General features: G+C 39.5%; 1 protein-coding gene across 3 annotated transcripts; it reads right to left on the reverse strand.

Moving 5' to 3' along the window:
• Nucleotides 1-82: 82 nt before the first annotated feature.
• brpf3a (bromodomain and PHD finger containing, 3a) lies at nucleotides 83-12,282 on the reverse strand. 3 transcript variants are annotated; one of them, XM_051911982.1, is made up of 13 exons: nucleotides 11,449-12,247; nucleotides 8,419-9,953; nucleotides 7,365-7,518; nucleotides 6,140-6,271; nucleotides 5,880-6,008; nucleotides 4,703-5,015; nucleotides 4,228-4,500; nucleotides 3,340-3,918; nucleotides 3,149-3,227; nucleotides 1,863-1,948; nucleotides 1,694-1,782; nucleotides 1,463-1,617; nucleotides 83-1,364 (listed from the first exon to the last, which is right to left on the reverse strand). In XM_051911982.1, the coding sequence occupies exons 2-13, from the start codon at nucleotides 9,903-9,905 to the stop codon at nucleotides 1,181-1,183; spliced, it is 3,660 nt and encodes a 1,219-aa protein (XP_051767942.1). In that variant the 5' UTR covers nucleotides 9,906-9,953; nucleotides 11,449-12,247; the 3' UTR covers nucleotides 83-1,180. The 3 variants fall into 3 exon arrangements, 2 of the variants coding, with proteins under 2 accessions (XP_051767942.1, XP_051767943.1); XM_051911983.1 differs by lacking the exon at nucleotides 11,449-12,247 and adding an exon at nucleotides 10,673-10,879; XR_007932545.1 differs by lacking the exons at nucleotides 83-1,364; nucleotides 1,463-1,617 and adding an exon at nucleotides 2,804-2,852 and having other exon boundaries at nucleotides 1,720-1,782; nucleotides 11,449-12,282.
• Between the last annotated feature and the right edge of the window lie 267 nt (nucleotides 12,283-12,549).

A 12,549-nucleotide genomic window follows, 5' to 3' on the forward strand; every position in this document is an offset into this window, starting at 1 on the left:
GCTAAATTTAGTGCGAGTAATGAATCAAGACGTATTGCTCAAGTTGAACTTGTAAACAACAGATGAAAGATACTGAAATACATCAGCTCAACAGTGTTTTTATTTCTCGTTTGAGAAAATACTGTTTCAGACATTTTTTGTTTGGTACTATTAGCTTTTCACAGGCTTTAAAAAACACATTTCTTATTTACTCTGCGTACATGATCTAAGAGACTACGTAATATTTGATTCTATAATGTTCTCTCACTGAAGACCTCTAAGGAACAATTGCATTAAAGCATTAATGCTTTCTGAACAATATAAAGCTCTACAGAGCTGTTAAATTAAACCTTCTCAATTACTATTAAATAACTTTTTCCATAACCACTCCAAATAAATTAAAATGACATGTACAAAGTTTGTCATTAATTTACATTTCAGATTTTAAAAACACATTTGTGCATATTTTCTACATACATGCATTTATATTTACACAGTGATCTCCACACACAATTACAAGCTTGTCGACACAGACATCCTTTCTTTAAAATAAACGGGCACATATTAACTTAAAAAGGACAAAATAGATGCTGGATGTTAGTGCCAAAAAAAAATAAAAAAATAGCATTAAGTGGCATCTCACAGTAGGTAAAAACAGTTATGGTAGTCACCAGACCTGATAAATACAAAAAGCATACGTGGTCACGCTAGAATGATTAACCAGCAAATCTAAGGGCAATAGGACTTTTTTGTGTGCATGCATTTACTCAATCCAGAAATGTATCCAAGTAAACTGTTACAACTGTTGCATTCTAGCACAAAGTTCCTGAGTCATACTGCCCAAACACCCTGGTGCATTGGCAACATAAGTGATACAACCATCACCTCACATTCAATAAAACTGCCGAAAACGGAATGAGTGGCAAAACATTTTCAACATAAAGAAATAAGTGCAATTAAAACAACTGAATTTAAAACATTCATAGAAATCTTGGTTGAATGAGTATGTTAAAAGTGAATAAAACCAGCTTTTGATTTATGATGTGCCTTGAGTTTTGGAGGGTAGGAAAACAGGGCAGAAGACAAAAATTAGCTTATGAATCTGCCTTCCACTGGTATAAAAACCAATAAACATCTGAATGTTATGAACGTACCTTCATTGGTATCAGTCAGTTTAGACATAAAATTTGATAGAAGTCTTTTATATAAAATTTGAGGGGTTAAAAGTCGAGTTTTCCTGTACATGGCTCAGGTGTGTCATCGCCCTGTCGTACGCCATGTGCACTGACTTCCGCACATTGGGTTTCTTTCCCTCCATCAGACGCAGTCTGTCTACAGTGTCGTCAATGCCCATGTGATGGAGCTTGTCCAATGGCAGCCACTGCCTATTTGTAAATTAACAGCAAAACAATGATGACATGGAACAGGCTTAAAACAAGCTTGCAGGTTTAAAATATATTTCATGAAATGTATTTGACCTTACCAGGTTCTTTTTGTATCGAAAAACAGCACAAGAAAGAGCTTCTCCTCTGTCTCCTCCTGTCTGCGTTTACCCAGATCCAAAACATCTGTAGGAGGAACTGGGATGGGAATGCCGTTGTGAAGAATTCCTTCCCGGGGCATGTTAGGATCGACAATCTGTTGAAAACCATCATTAGTTTAGTGTCTCATGAAGACACAATTTAACATAAGCGCAACCCTATGTGATCCTTACCATTGCAGGGTATGACGGGTACCCACGACATTTTGCCCAAACCAAGGTAAGAGGTTCCATCTCGTCGTCATTTTGAGAAGTATCTCTGCCTACAAAAGAAAAGACAAAATCACAATAAAACAAAAACAAAACAATGATATAGTTCCTTTAAGGTCTTTGTTGTACCCACCTGTATTAGTAACTTCATTCTCCTCCTCACCAACAGGAACTTTGCTGAGAGCTGGTTTACCACGACTGCGTTTTGGAGGTGAGGAACTGCGGAAAACATTAGAAGACAAACGTTTTTAAATCACTTCTATGTAATAGGCACCTTGAACACCTGGTATTAACATCTGTGTCAGGTGACGCAATCTCAAGTGGTCAGTGCTAAAGAGAGGTGTAAAATCCAGTCATATAACCATGTTTCCATCCATGTACTTGTGTTAATTGTTGGAAAATTCAATGAAAAAAAAAAATGTTTTATTAAGACAGAAAACGTGCAATAAAACTCAAATATGTATAAATTATAATTCATAAATAAATAGTATGCAATTTAACATTTGCAAAAACATCTGCATTTTTGCCACGTCTGGGGAAACAATATTTTTGAAACTGAAACAGCGTGTTTGTAATGAGATTAAATTACAAAAGTATATTGGTGATCTTTTTTTGCACTTTATCATCATGCAGTGACACACTGGGCTTGTTTACACCTGGTCACTTCATGCGTTTTCTCTGATCAGATAGCTATCCGATCGTGAAAAGACCAGGTGTAAATGCCCTCCAAAACGCTTTCAAGACGGATTTAAATCCAATCACTCAAACCATTTCAGGAGGTGGTTTGAGACGCATTCCAAACGAAACTGGACAAGTGTAAATGCATCTGGTTGTTGAAGCCACATAGGTACATTTTAATCCTCCCAAAATGTTAAAAAATTTACGTGTGAGAGCATTATACCGGCTCCCGGTAGCCAGATATGAAAGCGCTACTGCAACACACATCGCCACAGATGAGCATCTTAGTATCTCTTCAGAAAGCTGACAGGCAAACTGCTGCAAATCAAACTGAAAGTCGCAGATGCTCAACACACAATCACCTTCATTAAAAGTAATGAGACTAAATGATCTTACCAGTGCTGATGCCGCTCTCTCCTGTTGCAGTCTTTCATCTTGAAATTAGCTGATGATAAATAAAATGCAGCTCATATCTGTTGTTTTCGTTTGACGTGAACTCCGTTAAATTTGCATATAGCGCGAGAATTGAAGATCGGATTTATATTCGTCTTGTGGGGAGACATTTATTTGGCCAAGTGTAAATGGAACTGTTTTAACAAATCAAATAGCTATTCGATCAGTAAAAACACATGAAGTGACCAGGTGTAAACAGGCGCACTGATGCCACAAGCCAAGTGTAAACAGTGAACCTAATGACAGCATTTAAAGCACTCAGTTCAGAGTGCTGACGGCATCCATTACCTGTGTGTTGGGAAGGTGGGAGTGCAGCTTTCTGAATCTGATGAGTTGCCGCTGTGTCTCTTGAGTCCATTTGTGAAGCCTAAATAAAGAGCATTAGAGTGCTTTAGCATATTAAACACATTGCGATGGACAGCACTTAAATCACTGGTCAATAAACTTAAGTAATCGTCTTAGTAAAGATATTCCAGTACCATTCTCTTCTGGCGGAGAGTGGGCCTTTTCACCTTCGTTGTCTGAGCATGTACTCAGTCCTCTGGATCTCAGCTGGTGAGAGGACGGAGAGGGCGATTTTGGGGCTGGTGGTGCTGACAGTAATTTGGCTGGTGTGGTCTGCTCTGGCGACGCATCATTTTCAGCTTTGCTGACTCCGTTTTGCAATAAAACAGGCTTGTCCTTTGTCAGTCTGGCTCCATTTTTCGCTTTCTTGAAGAGAATTGATGTCCGACGACCCACACCCATCTTGGGTGAATCAGACAGGCTCTCTGCGGAGGAAACCCTGCTCACAGTGTCCTCCTGAGGGCTGGTATCCTCCTCTTTTGTGTGGAAGTTCTCATCTTCTTCTAAAGTCTGATCGTGATTTTCTCTCAGGCCTCTTTCTTTTCCTTTCGCCCTCTGTTTTCTGCTGCCAGGTTTATTTGACTGCGCTGGAGTGGTGGTCCGTCCCGTCTCAAGGCAGAACATAGGCGGGTTTGGTGGAGAATCTCCAGGTAAAGGTGAAGAGGCTGGGCAAGTGGGTTTTTGCACTTTCTGTGATGTTGATTTTTTGGGGTCTTCAACCGTGGAAGGAAATGAATGATTAACTTAAATTTTTAGATAACTTATAAAAAAGTCTTAAGTTTATAAAAAAAAAAAAAAAAAATCAATTGGACTGGGTTGTAAGTTTTCTGCCAGGGTCTATTTGTGCCTCAGTAAAAAAAAAGCTAATTGTGGGACAGTTTAAAGTAACAAATAGTAACCATTCTAGTTATTAACTAAAACAATTTTACAAAATTGTTAATTGAAAGTAAGCTGAAATCAAATAAAAAATATGTTGGCAACTAAGTGAAATTATAAGCTTAAGTACCTTAAGTTGAAGTTACCTGTATTAGAGGTTATGTAATCCATCTTCTCCTCACTCTTTCCCTCTTTGCTCTTCTCCTCTCTAATTTTCCCATTCAGCAGTCGTGAGTTGCGGTCCTGGTGGCTGATCTTGTGACGGAGGCTGTTAATTTCTCTGCGCAGCAGGCGCATGCGTTTTGTACGACCTCCGCTTGTGCGCATAGATGCCACCAGATCCAGTTTGTCCAGCAGGGTTTTCAGCTGGTCCTCAGGACACATGTGCACGCGATTTTCAGGGTCCAAAAGCAAGTCAACTGTAAATCATTTGATGGGAGAATTTGTTTATGATTAAAATCAGGCATTGCAACAGAAGAATCATGGGCTACTTTTATCATGCCTTTTTGAAACTTTAAAATGACATGAGGGTGATAAAGAGAGCATTTACTGAAAGCTTAATCACGTCATTAAAAGACTGTACACTGTTTTGGCTACTGTTGGCATTGGAAAGCAGCTCACCTTCATCCCACCAGGAGACTGTGGCATTGTGCGCGCTGGGCTTATCTGGCAGGTGCATGCCTGTGCTAGGATCAAGGCCTATGCTGAGAGCCTGATGTTGGGCGTGTCTCAGGATAGCTCCGCCCACCTCTCGGAGTTGCATGGCAGCTTTGTGGAACACTGTGTCATTGGAGTTGTACCTCAGACAGTTGGATATCATGAGATTGAAATCATTCTCCAAGTCAGCCACTGATGAGTATTTATGGGCCTCCAGTTTGTCATGCATTGTAGAGAAGTCCATCGGCTCAGTAACAAACTCCAGATAATCTGGAACCTGGGAAAACATTAAAGAGGATATATGGAAAAAGGATTTTCCTTGCACTCTTAAAATAAAAATGTCAATCTACAATGTAGACACTCTAATATTCTCAGCGGGAAGTTCACCCAGACTATGGAAACTAAGCTGTAAAAATGGGTCATGGCATTGACATCACAATGAGCATATTAAAATATGACTGCCCACTTGTATTTTTATACAATATCTTAAATCTTTCACATTTAAAGTTATTGGTAACACTTTACAATAAGGTTTCATTTGTTAACATTAGTTAAATACATTAGATAAAAATGAACTAACAAAGAACAATACTTCTACAGCATTTACTAATCTTAATCTCAACATTTACTAATACATTTTTAAGATCAAAAGTTGCATCTGTTAAAGGATCAGTGTAAATTTTAGCAGCATCTAGCGGTGAGGTTGCAAATCGCTCGGTCCACCGCTCACCCCTCCCTTTTGAAGCACATACAGAAGCTACAGTGGCCAACACAGGACAAAGATGTCGTTGGAGACAGCAGAGAGTAGCCAGTCAAGCAATGAGGTTTCTTTACAAAGATAAGTAAATATAATTTCTTAATTTAATTATTCAGTAAAATTATATGTTGTTGCAAATATTATTGTTACTTGTTCATCATTGTGTCAGTGTTTTATTCGCTGACTTTAGCTATCTTTTTTGCATGCTAATTAGTACAAGGTAAGAGTAGTGAAGCAGCTAGCTGTTCAAGGCATTTAATCTGACAGCGAGATAGCGTTAATAGACGCTCTGTAGAGCAGTTTGTCCGTTTAGGGCTACTGTAAAAACATGGCGGTGCAAAATGGCTGTGCAAAATGCTTAAAAAGCTTTAATTATTTCCTTACCTCCTTCAAATTGACTGGTGTGGTGAAAATATGATCTATGTCTTTCTCTTGCAGCTGTTCCAGTGTAGAGCGCAGAAACACCAGCGCAGGGGTGAGCTGCAGCTCCAGCGCAGCCTGCTGAAGTTTCATCTGACGAGAGAAGAGTGCCAAGTTAAATCGATTCTGTGAATTAGTAAATACTGCACGCTTGTTTTCATTAAGTGATGGTTTTTAGAGAACGTAACAAAAGAACATTATAGACATGAGGGGATCTGTGTCACCTGTTCTCTTTTAAGTCTCTCCCTCTTTCGTATGAGCTCAATAAGAAGTCGAGCTTTTTCCAGGTCCTGTCGAAGCTTCTGCCAATACTTCAGCTCTTCCCTGACAGCCTGCAACTTTGTGTCTGGCTCTCTCTGAAAAGTAATTGAAAAAAACTTGAAATACTATGCACATACAGGCAATCTCTAGACTTTTAACACACAACATGTGATAATATTGTCCTTCTTCTGCTCTGATTTTGGGAGAAAATCTGCAGAATTTAAACATGGTTTAAGGGATAGTTCACCCAAAAATGAAAATTTGATGTTTATCTGCTTACCCCCAGGACATCCAAGATGTAGGTGACTTTGTTTCTTCAGTAGAACACAAATGATGATTTTTAACTCCAACCGTTGCGGTCTGTCAGTCATCCAAATTAAACCCTGCGGCTCGTAACGACACATTGATGTCCTAAGACACGAAACGATCGGTTTGTGCGAGAAACCGAACAGTATTTATATCATTTTTTACCTCTAATACACCACTATATCCAACTGCCTTGAGCATCCGGTGTGTGAGGTCTGAATGCACTCTGATGCCGGAAGTGATCGCTCGCACTCATTGACATATACACGCAAGAGATCACTTCCGTTGTCAGAGCGCGTTTTCAGACCTCACCAACCGGATGCTCAAGGCAGTTGGACATAGTGGTGTATTAGAGGTAAAAAATTATATAAATACTGTTCGGTTTCTCGCACAAACCGATCGTTTCGTGTCTTAGGACATCAATGTGTCGTCACGAGCCGCAGGGTTTAATTTGGATTTGTCTGTGCATGTTTTTTTGACTCTTATAGATGGAGTTCCCATTGACATGCATTATACGACTGACAGACCGCAACGGTTGGAGTTAAAAATCATCATTTGTGTTCTACTGAAGAAACAAAGTCACCTACATCTTGGATGCCCTGGGGGTAAGCAGATAAACATCAAATTTTCATTTTTGGGTGAACTATCCCTTTAAGTGTGTTACTTGTAGTTGAAAACAATCAAATTAGCCATAATATTTATTTAACAAACGAACAAACTTGGGGCAGGGAAACGATGATGAGTGCTGCAAATTTTTGAAAATCTGCAGTGTTTTCTGCTGTCGTAGATTCTGTGTGGGCTTGGTTATTAAGAGTTGAGTATAAGTTTGAGTATAAGACACTCTTTACTGTCAGCAATAGAGTAATGTGTTAAAGCACTAACCTGCTCAGACTTCTGAGCCTGTAGATGAGAATGGAGCCTGCGGATGAGTGGCACTCCGTTGCGAAAGTGACGCTTCAGCAGCCAGTAATTGTGGAGTCTCTGCATAAACTGATTTTTCCTTTCAACAGAGACTCCTGTGCAAATCTTGTTGAGCCTATTAAAAAAATATGAAACAAGGTCATTTGTTAAATTCAACATGGAACATTCACAATTCCCATTTTTCTTCTGTAAAGGGACTCATTTCTGAGTGAAACAGACTATTCAATAAACTATTTTGATTTTATCCATTAGGAATATAAACACTAAGTGTTTATTACTAGTTATTACCAACTAGACCTAAAGGTGCTTGTGAGGGACCTTGAAACATGCCTGGTACCCAATTTTGATTTTTTTTTTTTTTTATTAAACCAGGATGAGGAAAATTCCCCCTCAAAAGCATCTCAATGTATCCTAATAGTAATGCTTTCAAGTATATATTTGTTTGTTATTATTGCCATAACACTATTAATAATCAAATATTTTTTTGTTTTTGAAAGAAATGTATTTATTTCATCAATTTTTATTTTATTTTATTTCATCAAAAATGCAGCAAAAACAGTAATACTCTTATTATTACAATTATACTATTATTATTACAATTTTAATTAACATTTTTTTTATTTTACTATATTTTAAAATGTAATTTATTCCTGTGATGACAAAGCTGAATTTTCGAAATTTCGTTTTTCTGTATTTTTTGTTTTGTTTTGTTACGTAAAACAAGATTTCGGCTCGATATCTCCTTTTTCGTTTGTGGTTTATTAATCAGTTCATGGCTTCAATATTTCATTCGAGCATGTGAACTGACCCTTTCATCTGATTGGTCAAATCGCCCTATCATCTGTGCGGCATTAGTTCATAACGAGTCGGTACAGCACTGCTAAAGTTTTTACATTTTAATAAAATATTGACACACCACCACCACTCACTGTTAACTGCGCTTGCCATTTTAAGCAGAAATATGTTGCTGGGCTAACAGTGAGGTAAGATCAAAAGACCAGACGTAAATATTTACCTAAAAGAGGGTATCTGCGGCACCAACAGTAGGGGCACTCCTGTCTTCCGCGAGGTCCCGTTCTTCTGCGTTTTCTTCTGTTGTGTGGCTGAACCTTTTTTCCGGCCATTCTGGTTCTGCTGCAGCGGAGGGCCTAATGTGTACGACCTCTGACCTCTGTTACCCCTGCCCCCCACCAACCCATTGTCTTCATCCCCCTCGGTGCCCGTGCCAGGGGGCGAGTGGTTCTCGCAATAAGCGGTTTTCTTCACAGTAAAAGTGGTGCCGTGCGTGCCGGTCTCCCGCACAGGGTCGATTTTCATATAGAGACCAGCTCTCTGGGCACAAGTGACATGAAACGCCCTGTAGCAGTTTGCTTTGTGGCACTGAATAGACGCCCCCCTGCCTTTCTGTTTGCACAGGTAACAGGTGAGCTTCCATCGCGCAGGAGGAATGTTCTTCACTCCCTCCACGGGCTCCAGGAACACGGTGTTGGCAAAGCACACTTCTGGGATCCATATGGCACAGATGACATGGGCCCAACTTCCGTCGCTGGTTTGTTTGAATGCACCTCCCCGATTCGGGCAGAGGACACAATCGACGGGTCGTGACGGGGATTGCAGACAGCGCCTGCACAGCCACTGACCCTCGGGGATGTAAGGCACCCCGTAACATTCCTGGTGCACGGCGAGGTTGCAGATGTCACAAAACAGGATGACGTTGCTGTTGAGACACTCATCGTCAAGGCAAACACAACAGTAGGCATCCTCGTCGATGGTGCTTTGGGACAGCGCCTGGCTGCGGGACTCCAAAATGGACTCTCGCTCAAGCCGGTCAATCAGTAATTCAAAAGTATCAGGGGGGACGGAAGCGTGGCCGTCGGACACACGTTTTTGATTCACCATCTCTAGCCAAGCCATGTCCTCCTCGTCCATGTCATACTCAGCCTCGTTGTCCAACTCCTCCCCTGACTTCTCCATATAGCGATAATAAGCCACAGGAAGAGGAGGGGCCTCTGAGGCCGTGAAAGTGTCCACCTTACGAAACGTAGGCTTTGGCAGGGGGATTTGCGAATGAGCAACCTGGCTTTGCAAGCCATACTGAGAGCCAGATCTCTTTTTGGCTGCGTGTTTTCCATCTTTCCGCTTGTTTTTAGACACAGTTTGTTTGTTTCCCTGTCTTTGCTCGCTGTTCTCTTTGTTACTGTTGCACTCCGTCAGATCCTGAGCCAGCATTTCGTCCTCGGTTACGACAGAGAGCTGGTCATAGATGTTGATCCGGTGAAGCCTTCCCTCCAGCTCAATCTCCACCATTTTCTGAGCTTGCGCATACGTAAGTGTGTCTCTGGTCATAGAGAAGTTCAGTCTGCATGGAGATGGTGGACAGAGTAGAGCGTCCATGTCGCCATGGCTGGATGGACCGACTTGACCCTGATCCTCTCCTCTGACCATTCCTCTGCCAAAGCCTCCAGCCCTGGACTGGCCAACTCGTTTCCTTAACTTTCTCATTGAAGTTATCCTCTATATAAATCTCAAAATATGAATGGACATAGGTACCTGTGAAAATAGAAATATATATATTGCAAATATTGACCAGATATTGTTGATAAAATTCTTATGGCAAGACACTCTAGGCAAAACCATTGTTTTTTCATGGACTGGCCAATTTTGAAATTTTGGGCTATTTCACTTTCATAACATGTCTTCGTTCAGACTAATCGAAGTGTTTATTTTAGTACACTTTATCTATTTATATCTGTTGATTTCGAATACAGTACACATATTTAAAGGCTGTTTTCTCAAAGATTTTTGTCTTATGCACTGAGCCAGAAATCTCCACTTCAGTAGCAAAATTTCCAGGTTTATTCCCATTTATATTCCAAAGGTTTTTACAGAGAGGCTCGTCTATATATAATTAGTCTGGTTTATGTAACACTTTATTCCTGAAAACATTGATTTTTTTTTCTGGCTCTTCACAGCATTTTCTGATTTATGGACTAAAAAGAGGTAAATACTATAAAGAGGTATCCAAAATCCGTTCTGTAAAAACTCTAACATGTCAACAAAATAAAAATAATAATAATAATAAAAAAAATTAAACCTGGTTTTATCAAATGTTGATTTCTGTTCTACATGTACACAAATTAGTGCATATATAATCATAACATTTCAGAAAACTTTGCAACAAAACATTTGTAATTATACAAAGGGGAAGTACGGTGATATCTATTAGTTAATTTTTTTTTTTACCCTATTCACCCTTTGTCTTGCCTTACCATAAAAAACATCAAACCATCTTGAGGTGGTTTTAACTGCTATTAGCAATAATAGGACTGTCAATAAGCACATTTGAATAAAAACATTAACTGTCAAATGTAGCAGAGACTCCATTCCTTCATGTTGTGTATGCTATAATATAAAAAAGTAAAAATAAATGCTTCATTGATATCAATATACATCTTAAAACTACTAAATAACGAGTTTCTCAAATGAACAGACACACATCTACAGTGTGCACGCGCGTCTCTCCATTTGCAACGTTTTATAATAAATGTATATCAGGCGAACCAATAGGATGCCGTGCTCATATCACGTGTGTTATTCGAGCCAATCACCGAGCAGACCTTCAATTTTTCCTCGACCCAGTTGACGTAGTTCGGTTGCAGAGCGCTAAATACCAATCCTGAAGCGAGACAGACGAGTCAGCCATTTTAGCAGGGCTGATGGACAGTCTCAACCTCGATTGTTTTTCCTGATAACAAACTGACGGTGCAATATGCCTTATTTACACTTTATCAACCAAACGACAAATAATTGCATATGACGCTATAGCTCCGTTGCATGCAATGCCGTGTGTGTATCTGCAGAGAATAAAGCACTTGTATGTAATAAAGCGCCGTGTACAGTCAGCCAAGGCAGAGCTAGTAAATGAGCGCCTTACAGTGCTGGAGCCATATTTGGAGAGTGCAAACAAGCAAGCAACCGCAGCGCTACCTGCCCCCGCGACATTACTGTTTATAGAAAGCAGTGCAGAATAAATCAGCAAACTTACTCTTTTATCGATCGCTTGAAACGATAGGGAATGCCGGTCATATCCAGGGGCGACAGCGTCCTCTTCTGTAGCAAGACGGGCTTCCTCAACCCTCCATTGATGAGACTTCCTACAAAAACGTTTCTAAACATACATCCCGGCTGTTTACACAACACTATCACCTTGACATGGTGCCCGAGTGTTTCAAATAGGCGCCTGACATTATTGCAGAGTGTATCGTGTGCATTGAACGTTGGTTTGTAATTAAATTGGCAAGAAAAATACGCCCCTTTAGAAAAAAAGGCGAATTCTCCGCGTTGGGCTTTGCACTTGGCGCGCGCATCATGCGCACTGTTCTGTCATTGGTGGAAATGATCATCGTGAGGCCACGGAGTCTCGCCAAAGCCAATAGAGGCTGTGAGCGGTAAGAAAAACAACAAGAGAGACTTCCCTGATATGTTTGCGCGCATAGACTCCATGTTCACAAGCTACATAAAACGCCCGTGTATTGTATGGTTTGTTGTGGAAAAGAACATTTCTTAATAACAGTCGACACAATAGCTAATAATAATAATAACAATAATAATAATAGCCTACATTGTTAATATGTTTTAAACAATTTCATAAATTCCGTTTTCCATTGAAGAGATTATATAAAGATCTAATGGTAGGTCTATTGTATATGTGATTTTGGCCACTTTATTATTTTTAAATGAAATAATCTCAAGTTTTTAACAATTTGAGATTACTTTATCCTTTCAGTTTTCCTCTGAACATATAAAGACTGTCTTTTAATGGTATTGTTTATGTGATTCTTGTGCACTTTATTATTATTATTATTATGTTCATTTTTTTTAATGAAACAATCTTAAGTTTTAAATAATTTGAGATTATTTAATCTTTTACATTTTCCTCTGAATATGTGACCCTGGACCACAAAACCAGTCATAAGGGTCAATTTTTTTTTGATTTATGAATAAATAAGCTTTCCATTGATGTATGCTTTGTTAGGATAGGATAATATTTCGAAAACTATTTGGAAATCTGGAATCTGAGGGTGCAAAAAAATGAAAATATTGAGAAAATTGCCTATAAAGTTGTCTAAATGAAGTCCTTAGCAAG

The sequence above is a fragment of the Ctenopharyngodon idella genome, chromosome 11 (genome assembly GCF_019924925.1).
Source record: "Ctenopharyngodon idella isolate HZGC_01 chromosome 11, HZGC01, whole genome shotgun sequence".
NCBI lineage: Eukaryota > Metazoa > Chordata > Actinopteri > Cypriniformes > Xenocyprididae > Ctenopharyngodon > Ctenopharyngodon idella.